The 27,622-nt window shown below is 37.1% G+C and overlaps 1 protein-coding gene across 10 annotated transcripts in view; it reads right to left on the bottom strand.

Moving 5' to 3' along the window:
- Positions 1–27,622, bottom strand: part of NARS2 (asparaginyl-tRNA synthetase 2, mitochondrial) — a 192,888-nt gene that overhangs the window by 91,316 nt on the left and 73,950 nt on the right. For all 10 annotated transcript variants that reach the window (XR_008999198.1, XR_008999196.1, XR_008999197.1 and 7 more), the window contains 3 exons: positions 4,140–4,272; positions 782–880; positions 637–674 (listed from right to left, as the gene is read on the bottom strand). Coding sequence is in view for 3 of the 10 variants with exons in the window: in XM_057507194.1 (XP_057363177.1) it covers positions 637–674; positions 782–880; positions 4,140–4,272 (270 nt within the window). In the remaining 7 variants the exon portion in view is untranslated. The remainder of the gene's footprint in view (positions 1–636; positions 675–781; positions 881–4,139; positions 4,273–27,622) is intronic.

Genomic DNA, 27,622 nt, shown 5'->3' with positions numbered 1-27,622 from the left:
ATTTTTAGCACTGTGTATTTTAGGTTGCTTTTTGTTCTTTTCCATTTCAAGTACGTGTTTGTTTTATGATAAACTGAAAAAGAACAGGCTATCTGGTTAATATGGTTGGTGGAATAAACAACCACTCCAATAGCAAGTATGTCTTGAATAGGACTGTTGCGGAAATGAAACAATAGGATATGTTTTATACTTAAAATACAGATTTTTAGGCTTAAAAAAAGTGAAAAATCAGTTTAGAATATACTACAGATTTTAGTAAGTGAAATTAAAAAAGAAAAAGAAAAAAGACTGAGGCAGGAAAACTGAGGGGCAGACATTGCATGCATATATTTAAAGTTTGTTTTTTACTCAAGCCAAATATTTTGTTTATTAAAGTTAGTAATTGTTTGAGTTACATTTATACAGTTAATAATCACTATGCTCATTTATCTTGCTATGATTTACTCATTTATTTATTCATGAAACATTGACTATCAACTATGAACCAGACATAAAAGCCATAAAAATAAAACATGGGCTTTCCTTGAGTCTAGGCAGTGTGATAAGCAGATATATAAATAAAAAACTTTAATACAGTGTGATAAATACAATGATACAGTATGAATAAAGTTCAGAGAAAGTATAGTATGTACTTACATTACAAAGTTGTTTTTAAGCATATGTTCTAATCTGTCCTTGGAAAGAAAAGAGAAAAAAATTATTAAATGTAATTATATTTACTATATGTAATTAGCACATTTAAAGAGGAGCAGTGTTGGACTCTACCTACAAAACTAATTACCTTTTGGCCAGGAGCTATGAATTTGTAACAGAGTTCAACATCTTCAGGACAATTTGAGAGGACTGTCATTGTTGTAGTTTTGAAGAGCCCCTCCATTACCTAAGAGAAATGACAAAGAGTTGCCTGATGAGTAAGCTCCTTTATATGAAAAACCTGTTCACGGCCTTGTGTGGACTGCTTTCCAGGTTTTAGTAGGTATAAATCTATTAGGTCTCTTAATCCTTGAATGTACTACAGCACATTAGTTCAGTTTGCAGAATGAGTAGATGAGGCATTGTAACTTCTCAGAGGGGTTTTTTAAAAGGTAAAGAAAAATGTCTGAATCTTTTGTTAACAGTTTCAGTACTGGTATTGAAGGGGGATGTCAAATGAATACTAAAACATTAATGTCTCTCTAAATTTCAATATACTCACTTGTAGAATCAGGACTATAACAGACATTGGTAAATGAAAGTAAACTGTAAAATTAGAGAAGTGGTAAGCTGTATCTACATCTAAATATGTGCATTTTTACATTGTGAAGGCATAAAGTAAAAATAACGCAAATCGGTGTATAAGAATTCATTTTATCAGGGGTTCTGTAGACATCTCATGGGAAAAACTTGTTCTTAGAAGAAAAAAGTGATTTGAATGGAATATATTTCTAAAATAGTTTGAATCAAAATAAAAGTTTTTGAAGTCAGTGAGATCACATTAGGGCCTCCAATTTTGTGCTCATAAGATACACACCCTTGTTAAGTAGAGGCTGCCTCAGAAGCAGGTACCTCCTTTCCTGCTGTGGCAGTAGTGCCCTTACCAAGGCTGGACACCCTGGGGGCATGAACATCTATGGAAGTAAGTTAATATGATCGGAGGTAGGAAAGTGCTTAATAACCAAGTGACAACCAGATATATTTATTCACATACATATAAAGTTTTTATACTTACATTTATTTTTATGTATACTTCATATATATATATATATATATATATATTTTGTATAGGAGTAAGGAATAACTTGATGAAATAAGAGCTAAAGGCTAAAGATATTTTGCCTTGGGGTTAGATCACCTTTAGTCTAGCAGTGAGATACAGACATCACTAGGTAACTGAATGATTTACGAAGGGTCATACCCCTCAATCTCTAAAAGAAGCTGATGCATAGTGGGAGGAATAAAGAAAAGGGAGACTGGAGAGTGCACCTGCACTCTGAGGGACACAATATACCGTCTGCACAATGAAGACTTTGACCACGGGGGCTGTTAAATTGGTGTCTTTCATGAGCTGTAAATTTCCATTCAAAGAAAAAAAAAATCACTGGTTTCTCTAACCTTGACTTTCAGACTATGCTCTATAAATATATTTGAAGAAAACAGAAACTTAACCGAAAGGTTAGCACAACCCTTAGATGTCTTAAAAATATATTACTCAATAGCACTAAAATGGTAATATTTAATTGCTTATACTTCACGAGGGGAAAAATCCTTTGTTATAAGATTATGAGTTAATGAAGACTGCTCTTCATCAAGATAATAATTTCCACAGAATGTAACTTATAAAAGGGAGAAACAACTCTTTGTTGGTGGGGGGAGGGGTGGCTGTGCATTTCAGGGTGTTGAACAGCATCCCTAGCCTTTACACACTAGGTGCCAGTAGCAACCACTCTCCCCTTTTCCCCAGCCCACTTTCTAGCAGGGACAACCAAAAATGTCCCCTTGGATACACTGATTTAAAGCAATCAGTGGGAGGTGTTTAAGAATATGTAAGAGGATACTCTGGTGTGTGGCCAGAACACCCCTTCAGTACCAAGAGCTGCATCTGCTGGGAATACTAAATGCTGGTAGTTCACAGCTGAGTTCCTCTTCTAGAACTGTCCAGGCCAAGAATGTTTTCTTACCCAAGAATATGCCTCTTCACAAGGCTAGACTATGTCCAATGCTGGTTCATGGGAAAGACACAAGGGCTCACCCACTGACCTTCATACAGGACAGCTAAGAAGAACAATTCTAGCTCCTCCTAGAGCTAGGTCAGGCCTGTGTCTGTGAGCGCATCACAGTTCAACTTTTCGCTCTACCCTATGCTACTTTCTTCCTTTCCTTACAGGTGGTGTTCTCAAGCATTCCCTGATAAACCTCTGTACAGAAATCTCTACTTTAGTGTTTGTTCACTAGGAAACCAACCTAAGACCGGATAATAAAATAGTGAGTCTATTCTATATGGTGGTACATGTGGTGTTTATGTTTTAAGTGGTATTGGATCATTTACTGAGTGAATAAGAGTAGAAAACTATATAAATGAATAGAGGGAAGAGTTGATGAAAATTGCTAAAATAAACATCATGTAATTACAAATCCAAACTAAGATATTAACCAAAATAGTACTGGATAGAGAATTCAAAATAACAACAGTTAATTTCTGGGCACTTACTAAGTGCCGCGAAATATGCTATGTGCTTTATATACATCTGTTTAATCCCTAACTACCCTATGAAGTAGGAATTATTATTCCTATTTAATAGATGAGGAAACTGAGGCTCAGAGAAATTAAGTCCTTTGTTTACAGTCACAGAGCAAGTAAGTGGTAGAGCTAGGAACCAATCCCTGGTCCACCCAACTCTAAAGTTTGTGTGCTGTATCTGGATTATGGCCATGACCTCCTAAATGGGCTCCTGCCCCTATTTTTATCTTCCTATAAATCATTCTTCATATTGCTGCTGAAAAGATGTTTCTAAAATATAACTGCCCATGGCCTTTTCCAGCTGAGAGCTCCTTCTCCTGTATCTTTTTGATTAAGTTCAAACTCTTCAGCCTGTCATTTGAACACCAAGTCTTTCTTCCATAATCTGACCATGACTTCCTCTCCAGCCTCATCCCTTGCCCTGCAAACAGAGCTCTGACGGCTTGTATGGATGTTTTCTAAATAGCTGTATAGATGCTTCTCTATCTATAGGGATGTTTTATTTATTTGCTTAGCAAATACAAGAGCTACTATTCACTGATCCTGCTATATGCCAGACCCAATACAAGGTGCTTTTTACTCCTTACAATAACCTTATGAAATAGACACCATCATTCTCATTTTATACTTGAAGCAGCTAAAGATCACCAAGGTTAGGTAACATCCTAGCTATATACTTTATTCTCTGGTTTTCAAAGTTAATGGCAGTGCTGGGATATGAACTTACTTCTGTCTGACTCTTACACTTTAAACTATTACATTAAGGGCATTCAGTAGATGTTTACCAAATTAAGTAGTTCTCCATCTTCTTTATTCAATAAACACTGTAATGCACAAATGTCTGAGGTAAAGTGTATATGGAAGGATTTAAATGTCACAGATGTCTAGTGTTTAGAAACTATTTTAAAATCTGTGTACCTACCTGCATGAGATCTTGAAGGTTCTCAATAAAAGAAATCTCTGCTTCTACCATATAAAACTCTGCCAGGTGTCTTCGGCTCTGAGAATTCTCTGCCCGGAATGTTGGACCAAAGGTAAACACTTGAGTAAAAGCTCTGCAATTCAAGATTAAGGGTATAAAAATAGGATTCACATGATTTATTTTAAGTTTTTGAAATATGCAGTGAGCTCTTTAAAAAAAAAGTTTTGTGCCTGTGTCCACAAATCCACACATATTAGCTGCTATATTTCTCTAAGGGGTGATAATAATAGTTTCATTAAAAATGTTACATTTATAGAAACCATTTTATCCCAAAGGAATTTGCAAATGCTCTACAAACCCTATGGCTCACTAAATAAAGAATTATAACCACTTCTGGGTGCACTCTATTGCAGCTGCCTTAAACAGCAGGCAACTATACTTCACAGCAATGAAGAACAAAGTAAAGGAAAAATACCACAGCCCAGGAAGTCACTGAGAGAACTGAGACAGCAACAGTTAAAACTAGAATTTGGTGTGGTAGAGAACGCTTATTTTTTAAATATGTGGGAAAAAAAATCATGAATAATGATTTGCCTTGTTCAAAGTCTACCCAAGACCTTCACAACTGCCTAAGTATTTCAATAAATGCTGAATGGCCCCGAAATTGGGGTAAGTACAGATTTTGAAGAACTATCTACTTTATTCTCTGGTTTTCAAGAGGGACTATAGCTCAACAATCCAAACAGGGAAAGAAAAATTTTTATTTTTAAATTCTTGCCGAGAAGTGGACACTCTACATTCATTCTTTGACACTTTTCATCTAGTCTCCCTCATATGGATACAGGGCAACAACTGAGATTTGATCAAGGATATATGAAGTAATGAATATTTCCTGAGGACCATCTAATCTTTGAATTTTAAGGTTTTGTTAGAACAAAGTAAGAGACTTGGGGCTCCTTAGCTATCACCCTGAGAACTCTTCATTTGTCTGTCATCAGTCAAATAAAACTAAGGCCAGTGAACACAGTGCAGAAAATAGATGGACTGCAGATGAACATACAAGTGGGTTTTTTGTTTTGTTTTCTTTTTTTAAGTAAAGATACTTTGGGAAATGAAACAGTAAAACAATAATAGTGGAAATCAAGAGATTTTTTTTTTCTTTCAAAAGGCGATTTCAGTTAAGGCCTAGCTGGTAAGAAGCTTAGGAATTTGTTTTGGTTCTACAGCCACCTTCCTGAGACCTTGTAAGTTAATCTCTGAGAATCTTACTTTTTAATGGAAAGATAAACAGTAAGAATTCAAAAATATTTCCATGGAAACCTCTCTCCCAAGATTGAGATCCGGACTGGCCTATGTGAATGTTCCTGAAAACACTGAAACTGCCTTGTGCAAAATACAAACTGTTGCCCTGATCCCAAAAAAACAAACAGAAAACAAAATAATGAACAATCCTGCTTTTCTTTTTACATTTTCCCCTGCTCTGTTAAACTCAGTTAATTCATCTCGTCACCAAAACCAGATCCTCCACTGCCCAGATTTCCCATATCAAGTACTGATCACAAATTATATTGTTTACACCTAGGAAAATTCTCAAATCTAGAGACTCTTCTTTGTCTCCATGGATACGGTCTTAGTGATAGCTGTGTCTTGCTTGGAGAACTACAGTGGCTTCTTAACTAGTGTCTGCCACCTGTTTTTCTTCCTTCCAGCCCCAAACTATGAATTTTCAAACTCAAGTCTGGTTCTATCAGCCCTAATTTAAAAATCTTCAATGATTCCCCACTGCTCAAAAGATAAAATTGAAACTCCTAATTTCGATTTGACTTTCCTTCCTAAAGCCTTCTCTCCAGATAGACTAAACCCATTCTCCTGACACAGCATGTCCCTGCATACCTTTGGGTCTTTGCATAGGCCAGTTGCCTACAGTGGAATGCTCACCCACTGCTCCTCTCTCTCCAAATGGCAAATTTCCATGTATCCTTAAAAACTTGGTTCAGTGATCACTCTCTCTTTGCAACCTTAGCATACACCCCAAATTTATTGTTTCTTCTTTTATATAACACTTTGTTACATGAGATACAATGTTATCACTTGGAAATGTAATTATGCATTTCAGTGTCTTTCTCCCCCAATAAACTATGACATTTTCCAGAACAGGAACCATGTTTTATTCATATTTGCATCTCCAGTGCCTAAGATAAAACAGGTGCTCATGTTGAACGAATGTGTACAAATGATGATGACAGGCTTCCTCAATTGTAAACTGGAAAAGCATATCATCCTCACAAACAGTAATGTTACAAATAATGTACAGAAAAAATACTCAGATATATTTTACTGTGGCTGTTAGTTCCTAACTAAAATGAGTCAAACAATCTAGGCCGGTCCCAAACAACAAATTAAAAAATTACAAGCTAAGCTTCTGGTCTATGACTGCAGTCTCTAGATAGGCTGGCAACAGTATAACCAAATAAATAAAATGCTACTCTCGCTGGTACTGCATCACAAGAAACTGTATACACAGATGTTTACTAACAATAAAGGCTATTTTGAGATTTTCTAGGGCATTAATAGGAACTAGGTGTCATGGATGGAATTTACTTCAGGGGCTGTGTGGGAGACTTCCAGGAAGCAGTTATCACCTTGAAATACAAGGAAGGCCAATGGGACTGCTGTCAAAAGAGACATGTACAGACAAAACAGTGGATTCTAAAAAGGACTACAAGTTCAAGTCACAAGGGCATCTGCCTGTCACATGTCAATTCCATGCAGGGTGGTCCAAGATGAATAGCAATATGGATTTTTTTCTTTTTAACTTGTGGGCCATACAAACCAGGGTGTGGTCTAGATCAGGCCCATGCATCATAGTTAAATTACCCCTGGCATAAGGGGTTTCAGGATAGCTTAACGAAATCTTCAAGAAAGAGTGAAGTCAGAGATTCAACCAAAAAAAATCCAAAATCCCCCAAGAAACAAACTTAGAGGTGGTGAAAGAAAAGTGGAAATACACACTGACTAAGTAGTAAGCTCAAGCCCAAATATGACTGGATGAGGCAGCTCTGGAAGAGCATAAAAAAGAACAAAATAATCTTGGAAGTGATGGGGATGGTGACAGGAATGTTAGCCATGGATGCCTCTGCAATAGAGATTTTATATTTAACAATGGTTAATGATTTCCCCTGGCAATGCAGGGTAAGATCTCTAGTATAAAATACAGAAGAGGAAGACTAAGGAATTGTATTTTAATTACAGTCAGAATCAGGCTCTGATGGAGGTACTCGAGAGTTAAGTATTATTCTAATAGGGTAAGTAAAAATTGATGGCTGCTTCCTCTGAGTTAACAGAAAGATAAAATGAACTAGAAGGGATGTTGAAAAACTGCTTAATTTGGCATCCAGTCTCTGAGCACAGGAATGTATAAATCATTCAATAAATGACACCCTCTGTCAGCGCCCAGTGTTCTGTCACAGAAGGAGTGATAGCTGTACTAGCACTGATAATGGCTACCAGGAGCAAGCGCCCCTTGGGGGCCAGGCATTGGACGTAAGAACCTTATGGTTAACTCAAACAGAAGTGTTATTTCTATTTCTCAGGCTAAGAAATTTAAGTTAGAGGGCTTAAGCAGCTTTCCCAAAAGTCATAGTCATAGCCTAATAAGTGGTGGAGGCCAGACTCAATTCCCCATCTGATTCAAATGGTCAGAGCCTTAACCATATTAAATACTAATACTAAAGTAATTATATTCATAAGAAAACACTAACAAACCCAGGAAATTAAAGACAAATTTGTAATACACTACCCCCTTCTCAAAGATAACTAGGGTTAGTTTGGTATACTTTCTTTCTTTAGGAATTGCTTATCTGTTTTATGTGTTCAAATTATATTCTCTAGTATATGTTGCCTTCAAGTAAATAATGAGAATAACAACTTCTCATCAATATTTTGTAACTGTTAGCAAGTCATTTGGTCTATCTGGTCTTCAAATTCTTCCATGAGTGGGAGATGGGGGAAACTTGGCATTAATTTCTAGTATCTTTTGTAATAATTTTGCTTCTAGGTCCATGTGAAATCACTCTTATTTTAATTTATGCTGATTTCTTCTTTTCTCTGTCTTCCTCAGACATGGAAGCTATTCCCAGCAAGGCCTGGACCAACCATCATTTAAAATAAGATCTGAGAACAAGGCCATTTCTAAAATAAGATACAAAACCAGGTGAAAGGCCAGTGCTGCTGTGAAAAGAGACCAGCAGAAAAGAAAACACTCAGTACTAAAAAGCATTCTTGTGCCAAATTATGGAGACAGGGAAGCTATATAAGGAAAGGCCATGAGCCTGGAGTTGATGTTTAAGATAACAAAAGTACACTTAATACACACCGACCAAGATAGCTACAAAAATGGCTTAAAAAAAATAAAAAGTAAAGTTACCAGAATAAGGTTCTACAAAGGTTATTTTCTCCCTTGGCCATTTATTCATTCTGGCCCTGAAATTTAAGAGCCAATCTTTGTATTCTGAAAGAATAATTGCTGTTCTGCAGCTGGGGAAGAACTTTCCACTCAGCAAAAGGTGGTTCAGCAACTTTCCCTAAGCCTTTCTCCCCGTCACAGCTACCCTCAACCTCCTATCTCAGTTCAGCCAATATTCACTGAACTGAAGTAAACTCAAAGAAAGCTTTAAACTGGCTTTTAAAACAGTCTTTGTCAAATACAGATGGCCAACAGGCATATGAAAAGATGCTCCACATCGCTAATAATCAGGGAAATGTAAATCAAAACCATAATGAGGTATCACCTTACACCAGTCAGAATGGCCACTATCCAAAGACAAGAGGATGTCTTTGGTGAGGATGAGAAACTGTTGGTGGGAATGTCGATTGGTCCAGCCACTGTGGAAATCAGTATGGAGGGTCCTCAAAAAACTAAAAATAGAAATACCATTCAACCCAGTAATTCTAGTTCTAGGAATTTACATGAAAGAAACAAAATCCCTGCTTTGAAAAGACATATGCACCCCTATGTTTATTGCCACATTATTTATAATAGCTAAGATATGGAAGCAACCAAAGTGTCCATCAATAGATGAATGGATAAAGAAGATGTGGTACATATACACAATGGAATATTACTCAGCCTAAAAAAGGAAATCCTGCCATTTGCAACAACATGGGTTGACCTAGAGGTTATTATGCTGAGTGAAATAAGCCAGGTGGAGAAAGACAAATACCATACGATTTCAGTTATTTGTGGACTTTAAGAACAAAACAAAATGAACAAAATATCAGTAGACTCACAGACATTGAGAAGTGACTGGTGATGACCATGGGGGAAGGGTTAGGGTGGGCGGGGGGGAAGTGTAAGGGGGATAAAGGACACAAAAATTCTCAAACATAATCTAAGTTGGTCACAAAGATGGTAGTACAGCATGGAGAATATAGCCAATGATTCTGTAATATCTTACTATGTTGACACATAGTAACTGTACTAGTGGGAGTAAGGAATTAAAAATATGGGTACCTGTTGAACTACTGTGTTGTATACTTGAAACTAATATAAGACTGTTTATCAATAAATTTTTTTCCTAACTTAACCACTGAACACCTCTTTAAAAAATAAAACAAAAAACAAATATGTAACTGGATGTGATTATGACATGTACATGTGAAAAGTTCCAACTGTAATCAGCAGTTACTTTTACTTTACATAAACTAAGATTACTTGGGCTAACACTTTGGATACATTCACTATCTTGACTGTGGTGATGGTTTCTTGTGTATGCATATGTCAAACTTATAGAATTATGCACTCTAAAAAAATTTTTTAAATGTCTTTGTCAGTGGTATTCCCATCATTCAGAAAATAATCATCTATTTTACTGCTGCTTTATATCCATTGGATTATCAGTACTGTGGCTTACTTGTTATTAATTATTCCTACATGCCTTGATCGAGTGGACTCCAGGCACCATCTTTTCAGCTTTCCCCTATTCCTTTAACTATCCTGTAGTACACTTGGTGGACAGGTATAAAAGAGACAGAAGAGATGGAGCTCTCTTCATTTCATTCATGTCAAGATATCTTAGGGAGGATACAGTCCAAAATCTAAAAATTCTTTACCTATTGCTAAACATTTTGACAAAATGAATTTTCTCTAACATGTCCTAGATATTTGATTTGGAACTCTGTTTGATTTGGAACTGCAGCCCAAGCAAAATTTAAATGTAATTGTATAATGAGATTCAAAATTTAATGGAGTCTGATGATAATCCTGCTAAAGGGAATGGAGGGTTAGCTACTCTTCAGCGAGACAATGTGAGCTGAACTTGGGAAAGGCCATTCCAGCAGAGAGAACACCAAGCACCCACGCCCTGAGGCAGGGAAGAGCCTGACACGTCTGAAGGAAGATGAATGGTCAGAGGTGAGGTCAAAGAGGTAGGAAGAGATCAGAACATGTAGGGCCTTCCCTGTAAGCCATGGTAAGCAGAGTCTGGGTTTTATTTGATACTCCCTGAAATACCCTCTCTGGAAGCATTTAATGCTGTATTCTCCTAGCATTCCTCCTTCATCTGACCTTCATCTCAGCCTCCACCTACATTCTACTCTAGATGTTCATTAAACATTAGATCCTCAAACTCAATCCTAGACCCTGTTCTTTTCTCATTGTATGCATTGTCCGTAAAAGATGTCACCTCAGCCAACAATTTAAATTAACTTTCCACAGCACACAATTCATAGCCTTCTTCTTTAAGTTCCAGAAGCATGTATCCATCTATGTAGATGATCCTTTCACTTGTCCCCAGTGGAACTCATGCATCCCCCACTATGCCCCACTTTGACTTCAGTCTTCTTTCAAACGTATCAGGGCAAGGGCAGTGTTCCCAATAGGCTTGATAACACAACCATGTACAACTGTTTACAACACCTTTAAAAAAACATGACACATATGAATGTGATGATTTAATGTCCATCTCCTTCATTAATTTAAAATTACATAAACAACCTCATTTATATTTTGGTTCATACAGTATCCTCAGTCTTAACTCAATGCCTGACACATACCAGACAATATTTGTCAAATAAGCAAATAACTCATTTTCTATGAAATAAGCTGATCCGCAAACTGAATCATTGAAACAGCATTGGCACGGGGTGAGGAGAGAGGGGTAAGAAGCAAACAGTTATCATTTACTAAGCACAAAAACACTGCTATTCTCTGAAATAATTTCTCACAGAAGGCACTAGGATGTAACAGAATTAGTTTTTTGAAAAGTCACTTCCCACATATTGGTTTTTACTATGTAGCAACAAGCACATCTTTGAAAAGGAGTACGTCAGGTGAAACTTCTTGAATTAGCAAGGATTTTATTTTTTGAGAAACTAAAATAGTACCACATGAAAAAAATCCTAAGTCTTATTCTATGTAAGCAGAGTGGCACCTGCCTCTCTAGCTTCTGCCACAATAAATACTAAAAGTTAAAACAATTATTGCCAGGCGGAGCCAAGATGGCGGCGTGAGTAGAGCAGCGGAAATCTCCTCCCAAAACCACATATATTTTTGAAAATACAGCAAAGACAACTCTTCCTAAAAGAGAGACCAGAAGACACAGGACAACAGCCAGACCACATCCACACCTGCGAGAACCCAGCGCCTCGCAAAAGGGGTAAGATACAAGCTGCAGCCCGGCGGGACCCGAGCGCCCCACACCCCAGCTCCGGGCGGGAGGAGAGGAGGCAGAGCGGGGAGGGATAGGGAGCCCAGGACTGCTGACCACCCAGCCCCAGCCTGCACCAGAGCGCAGACACAGTGCATGAGGGGGGTCCTGGATACTAGGGAAACAGGACAGTAAGACCTGTGAGCGGATCCCTGCAGCCGGCGCCCCAGGGACAAAGAAAACCGAGTGCTTTTTGGAAGTCTTAAAGGGACAGGGACCCCAAAACCAGACGGAAGCATCCTGGGACACTTAGTCCAGCAGCAGGGAAGTCCGGGCACCCTAAATCCCTGGATAGCAGGGCAGCTCAGAGGCCCCTCACGGAGATAAATAGCCTCCTGGCCGTTCCCCCTCCAACGCGGCTTCACCATATCCGAGCAGCAGCGGGAGGCAGGCCACACCCACAGCAACAGCAGAGATAAACTCCATAGCAGCCCGGCAAGAATCAGAAGCCCCGTCTGGGCGCAGCTGCCCAGCACAAGCCACTAGCGGTCACTGTTCTCCCAGGAGAGGAGGGCCACAAACCAACAAGAAGGGAAGTTCTTCCAGCCGTCACTCGTGCCAGCTCTGCAAACTATCTCTATCGCCATGAAAAGGCAAAATTTGAGGCAGACAAAGATTACAGAGACAACATCTGAGAAGGAGACAGACCTAACCAGTCTTCCTGAAAAAGACTTCAAAATAAAAATCATAACCATGCTGATGGAGATGCAGAGAAATACACAAGAGCTAAGGGATGAAGTCCAGAGGGAGATAACAGACGTCCGGAGGGAGATTACAGACCTCCGGAAGGAGATTACAGAAGTGAAACAAACTCTGGAAGGATTTATAAGCAGAATGGATAAGATGCAAGAGGCCATTGATGGAATAGAAACCAGAGAACAGGAATGCATAGAAGCTGATGCAGAGAGAGATAAAAGGATCTCCAGGAGATCAATATTAAGAGAAACAATATTAAGAGAATATTAAGAGAACTGTGTGACCAATCCAAAAGGAACAATATCCATATAACCAGAAGAAGAAGAGAGAGAAAAAGGAACAGAAAGTGTCTTTGAAGAAATAATTGCTGAAAACTTCCCCAAACTGGGGGAGGAAATAATCGAACAGACCACGGAAATACATAGAACTCCCAACAGAAAGGACCCAAGGAGGACAACACAAAGACACATAATAATTAAAATAGCAAAGATCAAGGAAAAGGAAAGAGTTTTAAAGGCAGCTAGAGAGAAAAAGGTCACCTATAAAGAAAAACTCATCAGGCTATCATCAGACTTCTCAACAGAAACCTTACAGGCCAGAAGAGAATGGCATGATATATTTAATGCAATGAAACAGAAGGGCCTTGAACCAAGGATACTGTATCCAGCACGATGATCATTTAAATATGAAGGAGGGATTAAACAATTCCCAGACAAGCAAAAGTTGAGGGAATTTGCCTCCCACAAACCACCTCTACAGGGTATTCTAGAAAGACTATTCTAGACGGGAGCACTCCTAGGACTAAACAGATGTCACCAGAGAAAACAAAATTACAGCAAAGACTGCAGACCAACCAAATTCTAACTAAAGGCAAAAAATAAAATCAACTACCCACTAAAAGCAGTTAAAGGAAACACAAAAGAGCACAGAATAAAACAACCAACATATAAAGAATGAAGGAGAGGAATAAGAAGGGAGAGAAGAAAAGAATCTCCAGACAGTGTATATAACAGCTCAATAAGCGAGCTAAGTCAGGCAGTAAGATACTAAAGAGGCTAACCTTGAACCGTTGGTAACCACGAATCTAAAGCCTGCAACGGCAATAAGTACTTATCTTTCAATAGTCACCCTAAATGTAAATGGACTGAATGCACCAATCAAAAGACAAAGAGTAACAGAAAGGATAAAAAAGCAAGACCCATCTATATGCTGCTTACAAGAAACTCACCTCAAACCCAAAGACATGCACAGACTGAAAGTCCAGGGATGGAAAAACATATTTCAGGCAAACAACAGAGAGAAGAAAGTAGGGGTTGCAGTACTAGTATCAGAGAAAATAGACTTCAAAACAAAGGAAATAACAAGAGATAAAGAAGGACATTACATAATGATAAAGGGCTCAGTCCAACAAGAGGATATACCCACTCTAAATATATATGTACCCAACACAGGAGCACCAGCATATGGGAAACAAATACTAACAGAACTAAAGGGGGAAATAGACTGCAATGCATTCATTTTAGGAGACTTCAACACGCCACTCACCCCAAAGAATAGATCCACTGGACAGAAAATAAGTAAGGACACAGAGGCACTGAACAACACACTAGAACAGATGGACCTAATAGACATCTATAGAACTCCACATCCAAAAGCAACAGGATATACATTCTTCTCAAGTGCATGTGGAACATTCTCCAGAATAGACCACATACTAGCTCACAAAAAGAGCCTCAGTAAATTCCAAAATATTGAAATTCTACCAACCAACTTTTCAGACCACAAAGGTATAAAACTAGAAATAAATTCTACAAAGAAAACAAAAAGGCTCACAAACACATGGAGGCTTAACAACATGCTCCTAAATAATCAATGGATCAACGAACAAATTAAAATAGAGATCGAGGAATATATGGAAACAAATGACAACAACAACACAAAGCCCCAACTTCTGTGGGACGCAGCGAAAGCAGTCTTAAGAGGAAAGTGTATAGCGATCCAGGCACACTTAAAGAAGGAAGAACAATCCCAAATGAATAGTCTAACATCACAATTATCGAAACTGGAAAAAGAAGAACAAATGAGGCCTAAAGTCAGCAGAAGGAGGGACATAATAAAGATCAGAGAAGAAATAAACAAAATTGAGAAGAATAAAACAATAGCAAAAATCAATGAAACCAAGAGCTGGTTCTTAGAGAAAATAAACAAAATAGATAAGCCTCTAGCCAAACTTATTAAGAGAAAAAGAGAATCAACACACATCAACAGAATCAGAAATGAGAATGGAAAAATCACAACAGACTCCACAGAAATACAAAGAATTATTAAAGACTACTATGAAAACCTGTATGCTAACAAGCTGGAAAACCTAGAAAAATGGACAACTTCCTAGAAAAATACAACCTTCCAAGACTGACCAAGGAAGAAAGACAAAAGTTAAACAAACCAATTAGGATCAAAGAAATTGAAACGGTAATCAAAAAACTACCCAAGAACAAAACCCCGGGGCCAGATGGATTTACCTCGGTATATTATCAGACATACAGAGAAGACATAATACCCATTCTCCTTAAAGTTTTCCAAAAAATAGAAGAGGAAGGAATACTCCCAAAGTCATTCGATGAAGCCAACATCACCCTAATACGAAAAAAAACAGGCAAAGACCCCACAAAAAAAGAAAATTACAGACCAATATCCCTGATGAATGTAGATGCAAAAATACTCAATAAAATATTAGCAAACCGAATTCAAAAATATATCAAAAGGATCATACACCATGACCAAGTGGGATTCATCTCACGGATGCAAGGATGGTACAACATTCGAAAATCCATCAATATCATCCACCACATCAACAAAAAGAGGACAAAAACCACATGATCATCTCCATAGATGCTGAAAAAGCATTCGACAAAATTCAACATCTATTCATGATAAAAACTCTCAGCAAAATGGGTATAGAGGGCAAATACCTCAACATAATAAAGGGCATATATGATAAACCCACAGCCAACATCATACTGAACAGCAAGAAGCTGAAAGCTTTTCCTCTGAGATTGGAAACTAGACAGGGACGCCCACTCTCTTCACTGTTATTTAACATAGTACTGGAGGTCCTAGCCACAGCAATCAGACAAAACAAAGAAATACAAGGAATCCAGATCGGTAAAGAAGAAGTTAAACTGTCACTATTTGCAGATGACATGATATTGTACATAAAAAACCCCAAAGACTCCACTCCAAAACTACTAGAACTGATATCGGAATACAGCAAAGTTGCAGGATACAAAATTAAGACACAGAAATCTGTGGCTTTCCTATACACTAACAATGAACCAATAGACAGAGATATCAGGAAAACAACTCCATTCACAATTGTATCAAAAATAATAAAATACCTAGGAATAAACCTAACCAAAGAAGTGAAAGACATATACTCTGAAAACTACAAGACACTCTTAAGAGAAATTAAAGTGGACACTAACAAAAGGAAACTCATCCTATGCTCTTGGCTAGGAAGAATTAATATTGTCAAAATGGCCATCCTGCCCAAAGCAATATACAGATTTGATGCAATCCCTATCAAATTACCAGCAACATTTTTCAACGAACTGGAACAAATAGTTCAAAAATTCATATGGAAACACCAAAGACCCTGAATAGCCAAAGCAATCCTGAGAAAGAAGAATAAAGTGGGGGGGATCTCACTCCCCAACTTCAAGCTCTACTACAAAGCCATAGTAATCAAGACAATTTGGTACTGGCACAAGAACAGAGCCACAGACCAGTGGAACAGATTAGAGATTCCAGACATTAACCCAAATATATATGGTCAATTAATATTTGATAAAGGAGCCATGGTCATACAATGGGGAAATGACAGTCTCTTCAACAGATGGTGCTGGCAAAACTGGACAGCTACATGTAAGAGAATGAAACTGGACCATTGTCTAACCCCATACACAAAAGTAAATTTGAAATGGATGAAAGACCTGAATATAAGTCAAGAAACCATAAACTCTTAGAAAAAAACATAGGCAAAAATCTCTTAGACATAAACATGAGTGACCCCTTCTTGAACATATCTCCCCGGGCAAGGGAAACAAAAGCAAAAATGAACAAGTGGGACAATATTAAGCTGAAAAGCTTCTGTACAGCAAAAGACACCATCAATAGAACAAAAAGGTACCCTACAGTATGAGAGAATATAGTTGTAAATGACAGATCCGATAAAGGCTTGACATCCAAAATATATAAAGAGCTCACCCACCTTGACAAACAAAAAACAAATAATCCAATTAAAAAATGGGCAGAGGAACTGAACAGACAGTTCTCCAAAAAAGAAATTCAGATGGCCAACAGACACATGAAAAGATGCTCCACATCGCTAGTTATCAGAGAAATGCAAATTCAAACCACAATGAGATATCACCTCACACCAGTAAGGATGGCTACCATCCAAAAAACAAACAACAACAAATGTTGGCAAGGTTGTGGAGAAAGGGGAACCCTCCTACACTGCTGGTGGGAATGTAAACTAGTTCAACCATTGTGGAAAGCAGTATGGAGGTTCCTCAAAATGCTCAAAATAGACCATTTGACCCAGGAATTCCACTTCTAGGAATTTACCCTAAGGATGCAGCACTCCAGTTTGAAAAAGACAGATGCACCCCTATGTTTATCGCAGCACTGTTTACAATAGCAAAGAACTGGAAGCAACCTAAGTGTCCATCAGTAGATGAATGGATAAAGAATATGTGGTACATATGCACAATGGAATATTATTCAGCCATAGAAGAAAACAAATCCTATCATTTGCAACAACATGAATGGAGCTAGAGGGTATTATGCTCAGTGAAATAAGCCAAGCGGAGAAAGAGAAATACCAAATGATTTCACTCATCTGTGGAGTATAAGAACAAAGGAAAAACTGAAGGAACAAAACAGCAGCAGAATCACAGAACCCAAGAATGGACTAACAGGTACCAAAGGGAAAGGGCCTGGGGAGGATGGGTGGGTAGGGAGGGAAAAGTGGGGGGGAGAAGAAAGGGGGTATTATGATTAGCATGCATAATGTGGGCGATGGGAGAATGGGGAGGGCTGTGCAACACAGAGAAAACAAGTAGTGATTCTACAACATTTTGCTATGCTGATGGACAGTGACTGTAATGGGGTTTGTGGGGGGGACTTGGTGTAGGGGAGAGCCTAGTAAACATTATATTCTTCATGTAATTGTAGATTAATGATAACAAAGAAAAAAAAGAGAAAGAAAAGGGGGATTACTCCCTGATAGGATAAAACTAACTGCAAATCAATGATTAATGCATGCTTTACATATCCTTAATTTTGATCTTTTAAAGGGTGTCAGATGATCAGCTGTGGAAGTACATTTTTCTGATAATATTCCTTTCTCTTAAAAAAAAAAAAAGGAGTTCCTGTGAGGTGTTCTCCAATAGGTTCTTCACAATGGTATAAAGGTCATATCAAAGTGTGGGCAAAGGGTTTGTTTGTGTTTATACAGAGGATCAAGGCCTAATTTAGCTGCCCAGAAAACGAATTAAGGTGTGATATGAGGAGGAGCTTCCAACATCAACATTCTCTGGAAGAGTCATTCCAGAAGATGATTATCAAAAAGCTTCAACAGGGATCCTGGCGCTGTTGCAGTTGTAGCTGCATTCATCCCACCAGTTCCTGGACTTGCCATTGGAATGCGGAAGGAGATATCTAGGCTGGCCTGTGCATACAGTAAAACAACAAATTTGACTGGATCTATACTGTCGGAACTCAATCAAGAATTAGGAGAAGTGCAAGTTGCAGTGCTCCAAAATCTTGCGACTATAGACTATTTACTGTTAAAAGAACATATGGGATGTGAACAGTTTCCAGGGATGTGTTATTCTAATTTGTGTGATTTTTCTCAAACTACTCAAGTTCAGTTAGACAATATCCATCATATTATTGATAAGTTTTCACAAATGCCAAGGGTACCTAACTGGTTTTCTTGGTTTCACTGGATATGGCTGGTAATTGTAGGTCTGCTTTGGTTAGGTAGCTGTATTCCTATTCTGTTAATGTGTGTACGCAATTTAATTAGTAGTTTGTTAAAACCTATACATGCTTATGTTACTCTACAAGAAGTTATGTCAAAGAAATTATCAATCTTCCCATGTTTTCTTCCATCTGCTACTTCTATAGCTTTTCTTCTTCCTTCCTCATTATAACCCTTTAGTAGAATTCGTGCCTCATTTTGAAAATTACCGAGTATTATAATTCTTCCACGTGGTAAAGATACCTCAAGACAAATGCTGGGCATAAAAGCCACAGGGCATAAATCTGCAAAGAAGTAAAAAGCTAACCTTTTCAAACAATATTGCTTCTCTCTCACCAACTTTACATTTCCCTGTATGGCCCCGGAAGATGACTGGTTAGCCAGAGACGGGTAAGATTCCTCAAGGGAGGAACAACCTAAGACAGGCACAGTCGCAGGGGGGCCATCAGGTGAGAAATTGGGGACCAACAGAGGTGAGGCTTAGAACCTCCCCTCCACCATTCTGAGAGAAATCTTCTGCATCTGTGGATGTTTTGTTGCCCTTATCTAGCTTGGATTAATACTTAGTCTATAGGCACAGACCTGATCGTCTACATTTGCGCTCTTACAACACTAAATTATGTTTTCTACCTTTATCTTGCATCTACCTACCACTTCAGCATTTTATTAAAAAAAAATAAAATAAGGGAGAAATGTGGGATTCACATATAAATCAAGTATAAAAATCAAACAAATAATCATATCTGACTTGATTGTTTATAGTTCATGATGTGCGATCAAAACCGAAAGTTTCTGTGATATGACTGCCCTTGCACTGTTCACCATGTAAGAACTTATTCACTATGTAAGACCTTGTTCACCATGTAAGAACTTGTTCATTATACTTCAGAAGATTGGAGTCTGTTGAGAATTAGGCTTGGGGTTGATTAATGATTGTGCATTGAGTCCCCTATACAGAATTTTATTGTTGTTAACAACCATTTGATCAATAAATATGAGAGATGGCCTCTCAAAAAAATATATATATATATATACCCAATTGATTAAAAAAATATTTACAAGCTTATGTTCCCACCAGCAACATGGGAGTGATACATTGATATATTCTACAACACTAATTAGTACCTTTAACAAATCCTTGTCAGTTAAAAGAAAAGGCATTCAATGTTGTTCCAATTTTCACTACTTTGATAACTGGTAAGGTTGGACATTTTCAAATATTGGCCCTTTTATTTCTTCATTGTGGGTTATCTCGGTCTTTTGCTCATTAATTTACTATCTACAATATGACTAATTTCTTTACAAAAAGTAATACATGTTCGTTAGAACATGTGTTAGAAAATGTTAATATTTGTAGTGTTTTATGACCTGCTCCTCAAAGAACTCATGCAACACATTGTAAATATCTTTCTGTTTTAACCAGTATACATCTAAGCCATCATTTTTAATTGCTGTTTAATATTCCATCATATGGATGAACAGGAACAGTTTTCACCAGTCCTCTGGACATAAGTTGTGTCTAATTTCCATATTAAAAATGATTGTGTGATGTATGTGATAAACATCTAGTACACTTAAAAAAAAAACACAATTATTGCCACTCCATCATTCCTGTAACCATGAGCTCTTCAGACGATTGACTGATTGATTATATACAAGGTCTTAGAAAATAACAGTTTTCTAAAGGATCGCAATTTGATGATTGTTCATTCTAACTGAATATTTATTATCATGTTTCAATAAGACACTAAAATCACCTTTCTGAAAAAGGCATACATTTGATCAACTGCATCTCTTCATGCCTAGATTACCCTCTTTTTTTCTCCTATTTAGTCTTTGTACTGAGGAGCACTGAAGAGAACAACAATGTGAGTACTTTAATTTAGGGACATGCACCACATGGTGTTCACATGTTACTTAAGTCCACAAAGATTTCAAAGGCTACCTCTGCTCAGGCCTGATACTCCGCAGGGAGATGAGTCTTCAGGGCACTGAACTACCCACAATTTCCTGGGCCCAAGTCCTCAGATGATGCTTACTTTTTGAAAGGTATGTAGTGATTAAGAGCATGTACTTCAAAGACCTAAACTGAAATCCTGGCTCCTCTGTTTATAAACCAGCCAAGTTAATGCTTTGAGACTAAATTTCTCCATGTGAAAATGAGGTTAAGTATACATGTGTTATGGGGTTTTACAAAGACGAAATGAAATGAAATGTGTAAAAAAACTTTGTATTAATTAAATGGTAAGTGTTCAACAAATAAGTAATAGTTACTTTTTGTCTCCTTCCTTCCCAAAGATCTACAGTTCTTCTTTGGTTGTCTCACGATCTCTTGATACTTTCAACTACTGCAGATCTCAAAGAGATTTTGTTTATGTAGGTTGTCTCTGACAATATTCACCATTAAAATAGAAATTTCTAAAAATTATTAATTTATTTATAACAATGATAGACTATGTCATAAAGAACATTTTTTAAATAAAAATTCATTAAGAGGAATGGCATTGTTTTACATTTTTATAAGTCTCTTTTACATCTGGCTTAATAGAAGACAGCTGGATTCTTATCTGCTTATGCATTCAATCTGTTGTGCTATCACATTTCATGAAGACTTTGGAATGGAAAACTTCACTGTACACTCATGAGAGAATGAGAATGAAAATGGTAAATACTGTTTTAGTATTATTATGAAAATAGTTTTAATCTCAAAGGACTCCCCTGAATGGGTCTCAGGGGGCACCAACAATTCCCAGACCAAACTTTGAGAACGACTATCTTAGGCAGAGCTTCTTAAAGAGGAATATTAATTCCAGTCTTTACTTCTGGGGACTTCCATTCAGAAAGTCTAGGGAGGGTCCTGGTCATGAGTATATTTAAAAGTTACATAAGTAATTATTATGTGAACGCCTGATTAAGAAGCAGTACCCTAAAAAAAGTTTAGATCCTTAATCAATATATTTTTTAAAAAGTTTCTCAATGGCTACCATTTAAAAAATGGATAGTACATGAGTTGGGGAGGATGTGGAAAAACTCCTCATACATTGTTAGTAGAAACATGAAATCATACGGCTGCTGTGGGAAAGTCTGGTGATCTCTCAAAGAGTTAAACATAAAATGATCATACGACCCAGCAATTCTGCTCCCAAGTATACAGTCCAAAGAAATGAAAGCAAGTGTTCAAACAAAACCTTGTACATGAATGTTCTTAACAGCATTAGTTACAATAGCAAAAAGTAAAAAATAACCTGAATGTTCATCAATGTTCATCCAATGTAGCTCAATGGATAAACAAAACGTGGTATACCCCCACACACAATGGAATATTACTCAGCCATAAAGAGTAGTAAAATACTTACATCTACAATATAAAACTTTTAAAACATGCTAAATGAAAGAGGGCAGACATAAAAGGCCACACATTATGATTTCATTTCTAGAATATATTCATAACAGCAAACCCACAGACAGCAGAAGAGTGACTGCCAAGGTCAGGGAGAAGGGAAGATAGAGAATGATTGCTTCACAGGTGTGAGATTTCCTTTTGGAGTGATAAAAATCTTTTGGAACTAGAGAGGGGTGTTGCAGCATGATGTGACTAATAGTATATTTTCTGTTATGTGTATTTTATAACAAAAATTTTTTAAAGTTTATTGAAACTCATTGTCCATCAGGCACTTAACACATATGTAATTGCATCCTTGCTACCCCACAAGTCAGGTGATTTCACTTCTCTTTATAACTGAAGAAACTGAGGCTTAGAGAAGTTACGAGTCCAGAGCAGCACAGCAAAACTGGCTTTAACAAGGCAGTTTGACTCTGTGGCCTGCATGTGTGCAGTGTTCAAAATGAATGAAGAGCTGCCCAGATGATCAGTCCCATAACCCCACAAAACACTACTATATACTCCAGAGAGACGTTTCCTACCTTTAATATCACTGTAGTCTAGATGGTTTTTGCCCCTTTATACAACATGGTCATTCCATTTAGCTGATCCTCATTCACCTTTCTTCCACTTGCTATCTCTACAACTGCCACTTCCTACTACTTACTTAAAGGTGCTTTTTTCTGTCATATGCTTTCCTCTATTGCCCCTTGTTAGTGGAGAGGGGCTAGACATTTATAGGCAATGAAGATCAGTCAGGGTAGATTTTCATTCCACTTTAGGTTACAAAAAGTGATAACACATCTGATATACTTTATAGCTCTTTTTGCTATGGCCACTTTTGCCCAGGCTCAAGGATTTACCAACAAAGACTTTTTGTCATGCTTCTTTTTGTCCCCTTCCTTTAGATGCTTTCAGGTCCAGAGTACCTGTGGAACATTGTGGATCCTCAAAAGTTGAACTTGAGTAAAAGGAGGCTTTGTTATAAAAGCTTAGATGATCTAGAGCAGTGGTTGTAAAATGTTAGCATGTGTTAAAATCACCTGAAGCTTGTTAAAACACAGCTTGCTGGACCCCACCCTTAGAGTTTCTGCTTCAGTAGGTCAGTTATATTTCCTCCTATTTAGTAGGAGAGTTAATATTTCTACAAGTTCCCAGCTGATGCTGATGCTGATGGTCCAAAGACAACACTTGGAGAAAAACTGATCTAGAGTGGTTCTCAATCTTGGATGCATAGTAGAATAATCTCTGGTGCTTCAAAAAAACAATCGATGTCCAGTCCCACACTCAGACCAATTAAATGTTCTTCTAAGGGCTTGAGTTGAAATATGTTCCATCTGTATTTTTTAAAAAGCTCCTCAGACATTTTAATGTAAAGCCAGAGTTGAGAACCACTGATCTAGACCTAATTATCAATTATGACTGATAGTAAAAAGCATATATAATTGATGCAAAAGGTGTTACTTCACAAAAAGGGTACCATTTGCATGAGAGCTACAGACTATGAATGAAACAACACATTTCTAATATTCTTGATGGACTCTGAATCAGCGCTTGGTTTATGAACACAAAAGCACACAGGGACCATGGCAGACTAGAAACAAACAGAGGCAGTATGTTTTTAAAAGAGCACCTAGCCTAGGGAAACAATGCAGATAAGTCTCTATTTCTCTGTATTCATTTTCCCTGAATTCTACAAGAGGAGGAGGGAAGAAGGAAAAGGCAGAGAAAATGACAAAAGACACACACACAGAAGAATGTCCCTTTGGACCTGCAGTTAAGTCTTTCACATGTCCACCAAGGGACATATGTAGGTTTTCAGAGCTGCACTGTATGCACGCAAAACCCTTGGAAAATACATCCATCAGTAATAAGATAAATAATTTGTGGCATATTTATTCAAAGGAATACACTGGAGAAGTGAAAGTAAATAGATTATACAACATGGATATAATTAAAAAATATAATGTAATAATAAGGGTATTGTTAGGAATATAATGTTAAGTGAATAAAGTCTCCTGTATAGGAGAATCCATTTTTATGAAATTCAAAAAGCTGTAAAACTAAACAATGTATTGTTAATAAACACAAACATAAGTAATAAAACTATAAAGAAAAGGAATGATAAACAAAATTGAGGCTAGTGGTTAGTTCTCCAGGGGAGGAAGGGAATGTGATTAGAAAAGTACATACATGAAACTAAAGAAATGAAACAGTTTTTTGGGACCCAGATGTTGAGTGTATCATTGTTTTTTTATACTTTACATCTATTTTAAAAGTTTAATTTTCTGTCTAAACAATACTCTGACACCAAAAAAGAGTCAGAATGAGCAAGCTAACGAAACATAATAAAAAAGCAAAATGACAAAATTATACTAAAACTAGAGGGCAGGCATTGGCATTACAGCCCCAAACACAAACCAGTATACCACTCAGTTCTTCAAACTTCCTACCTTTCTCCTCTTTCCATAAGATTTAATTCAACAAATATTTGCCCAGAGTTATTACTATGCTAACGGAACAGAAACCTCCAAACAGCATATAAATGAGTGACCTAAATGCTGTACACTCTGGGCAGAGGCCAGCTAAACCTGTACTGTTCAATGTGGTGGCTACGAGCCACACGTGGCTGCTTAAATTTACACTAATTAAAATTAAGTTAAATTAATAAAGTTCAGTTCCCCAGTCACTCTAGCCACATGTCAAGGGCTCAACAGCTACCCACAGCTGGTGGCTACCATACTGGACGGTGCAGATACAGAGCGTTTCCATCACTGCAATTAGTTCTACTGTCCAGCACTGAAGTAAACTATTAAAATATCCAGAAATGCACAAAAAAATCAACTAAAAAATGTGTGTTCAGATTATGGGACATGAGGGAAGAGATCAATGATGCACAGAGTTGGTGGGTACAGCTTCTGAATTTGTTCCAGTGCATTGTCATACATATTCTATTTTTCCCAAGGCCATTGCTCTGCCATTCCGGAACTCTGTGGCTCTCCTTCCCTCTCTCTTATCTACTGATAAAATGAATGCCCTACTTCATGCATGCAGGCAAAGCTCCCCTCTTCTGATTAAATGGCTCTTACTGAAAGGCATCAATGCACAATTTAAGAATTATTCAGTAAACAATGTTTCCAGCTTCTGTTAACTTTTCATCTACATGCACACATAACTCTCAGAAAAAGGCTTTTCTAGTCTCTTAACTCATCCCTGGGCAAACTATTAGCCATCTTACTCATCATGTTCTAAACATGAGGATGAACCAACTATTCTCCAATGATCCTGGCTCCCTGAGACGGAACATTCAAAGCAGATATACAATGAAATGGATAGGGCCTCCAACTCTGATTTGGTTTCATTTGTAAATACGTCTCTAAGTGCGACAGAAACAGGGAGTGCTGTATAGATACTAGAAACAAATACTCCTAATGATATGGATCATCTACACAAAAGGTAGAAAGGCTCTGGATTAAACTATCTGAGCACTTATCTGCAAATTCCCAACCCACACCCAACCCTCAAGTTATAAGAAATACCACTATTATCAAATCAAATACATATTTTGGCTAAAAGGGGCATACATGAAAAATTTTAAGATAATTCTTTGTACAGTATTCCCTACCATACTGTCTGCCTAGAGCTCAAATGTTCTCATTGAACCTCACACTATACTGTTCTGAAGTAAAGGAAGGAAAGCACAGAATAATTACGCAGTTGAAGAAACTAAGTGAAAGTCACTAAATGATATTCCAGAAACAAAAACCTTTAGGTTTTTATCTTTATCTCCCAATCTATCATAATTCACACAGTAAATCTGCCTCTTAAATGTGAAATAAGGCTGGCTCAGGTTTTGCATCTTTTCCAAATTGTAGAGATTTATGCATTTTACTTGTTCAGTGTGGGGTATCTCACAGGAGATGAAGTGGGGGTTGACATCAAGAGACATAAAAAATAATGTGAATATCAGTGAATATAGGTGACTAAACTTTTTTAAAATCAATTTCTACTGGTGAGGGAGCTGCAGAAACCAACCATAGCTGAGTTTATTAGTAATTTCTGCTAGAGCAGCAAAGATAATGTTTCCTTTTATTTTGTATAAGGAAGAAAATCTATTTTAATAAAGTAAAATATGCAGAAGTATTTCAGTGGTTTCTATAATACATGCACATAGTTTACAGGTGAATTTTTGAATTTTTCACTTTTTTAAAAAGATACCAAATTTTCTGAATTCATATCACAACATGGAAATATAAAATGAAATTTTACTTTCATAAAATAAGGGCACTTTAGAATATCTAAACAGATCCAAGATAGTATTATTCTAAGTTCTTTAATGCATTTTCTGAAAGAGGTTTTTCCCAAATATACTGATAAGTTAAGTCAAAAGCACAGAATTAATTCATGCCCTTAGATTACAGCAGCAAAGAAGAAATTGATACAGCAGCCTAGGGCCTAGCTAGCTATGTGTCCTTACCTTATAATCATCACTATCTACCATGAAGTCATATTCATTTATTGCTTCATTCAACAAATATTTATTAGACTACTAACCACTATGGACACTACAGACATAAATCAGGCAGAGCCTTTACCTTCAAGGGCCTTACAGGCTAGTATGGAAGGTCATAGACCTAAATGTACAAGCTATGATCATAAAATTCCTAGAAAAAAACACAGAAAATCTTTTTAATTTTTTGAATAGGATTCAAAAATTATGGCTCGTGTAAGAAAAAACTGATAAAGTATACACCAATAAAATAAAAAATTCGTCTTCAAAAGACATTATTAAAAAGATGGAAAAGAAAGGTAGACTAAGAGAGAGTATTTTATATATGATAAAGGGCTAGTATCCAGAAAATAAAAATAACTCTTATAACCCAATAAGAAGACAGACAACCTAATAAAAATGGGCTAAAGAATTGAAGAGATCGTTCATAAAGATACATAAATGGCCAATAAGCAAATGAGGGGGAAAAAAAGCTCAACATTAATCGTCACAGAAATACAAAAAAAGCCCCACAATGACATATCATATACTTCAAGAATGACTAAAAAAATACTGACACCACCAATTTTTGTCAAAGATGTGGAGCAAACAGAACTCTCATCCATTTCTGGTGGGCATATAAAATAGTACAACTACTTCAGAAAACTGGCAGTTTTTTTATAAAGTTAGTCATATATTTATTATACAACCTAGCAATTCCTATTTACCCAAAAGAAATGAAAACATATATTCACACAAAGACTTATAGAGCTTTGTTCATAATAGCCCCAAACTGGAAACAACACAAAAGTCTATCAAAAGATGAATGAATTAACAAATTGTATATCCATGCAATGGAATAATATTCAGCAATAAAAAGGAACAAACTACTGGATGAATCTCAAAGCCATTATGGTGAGTGAAAGAAGATACAAGAGTGAATACAGTATGATACCATTTATATAAGTATATAAATGTAAATGAAATATTATGTAAACACCATTTATGAAATTCTAGAAAAGGAAAATCTGAACTATGATGACCAAAGGCAGAACAAAAGCTGCCTCTGTCCTGGATCTGGGGAGGAAGACTGATTGCAAAGAGAAATGAGGGGATTTTTTAGATGATAGAAGTATTCTATATTTTTATCACAGTAGAGAT

The sequence above is a fragment of the Manis pentadactyla genome, chromosome 9, assembly GCF_030020395.1.
Source record: "Manis pentadactyla isolate mManPen7 chromosome 9, mManPen7.hap1, whole genome shotgun sequence".
NCBI lineage: Eukaryota > Metazoa > Chordata > Mammalia > Pholidota > Manidae > Manis > Manis pentadactyla.
The sequence above is the reverse complement of the archived record's forward strand: the minus strand, read 5'-3'. Positions and strand labels throughout refer to the sequence as shown.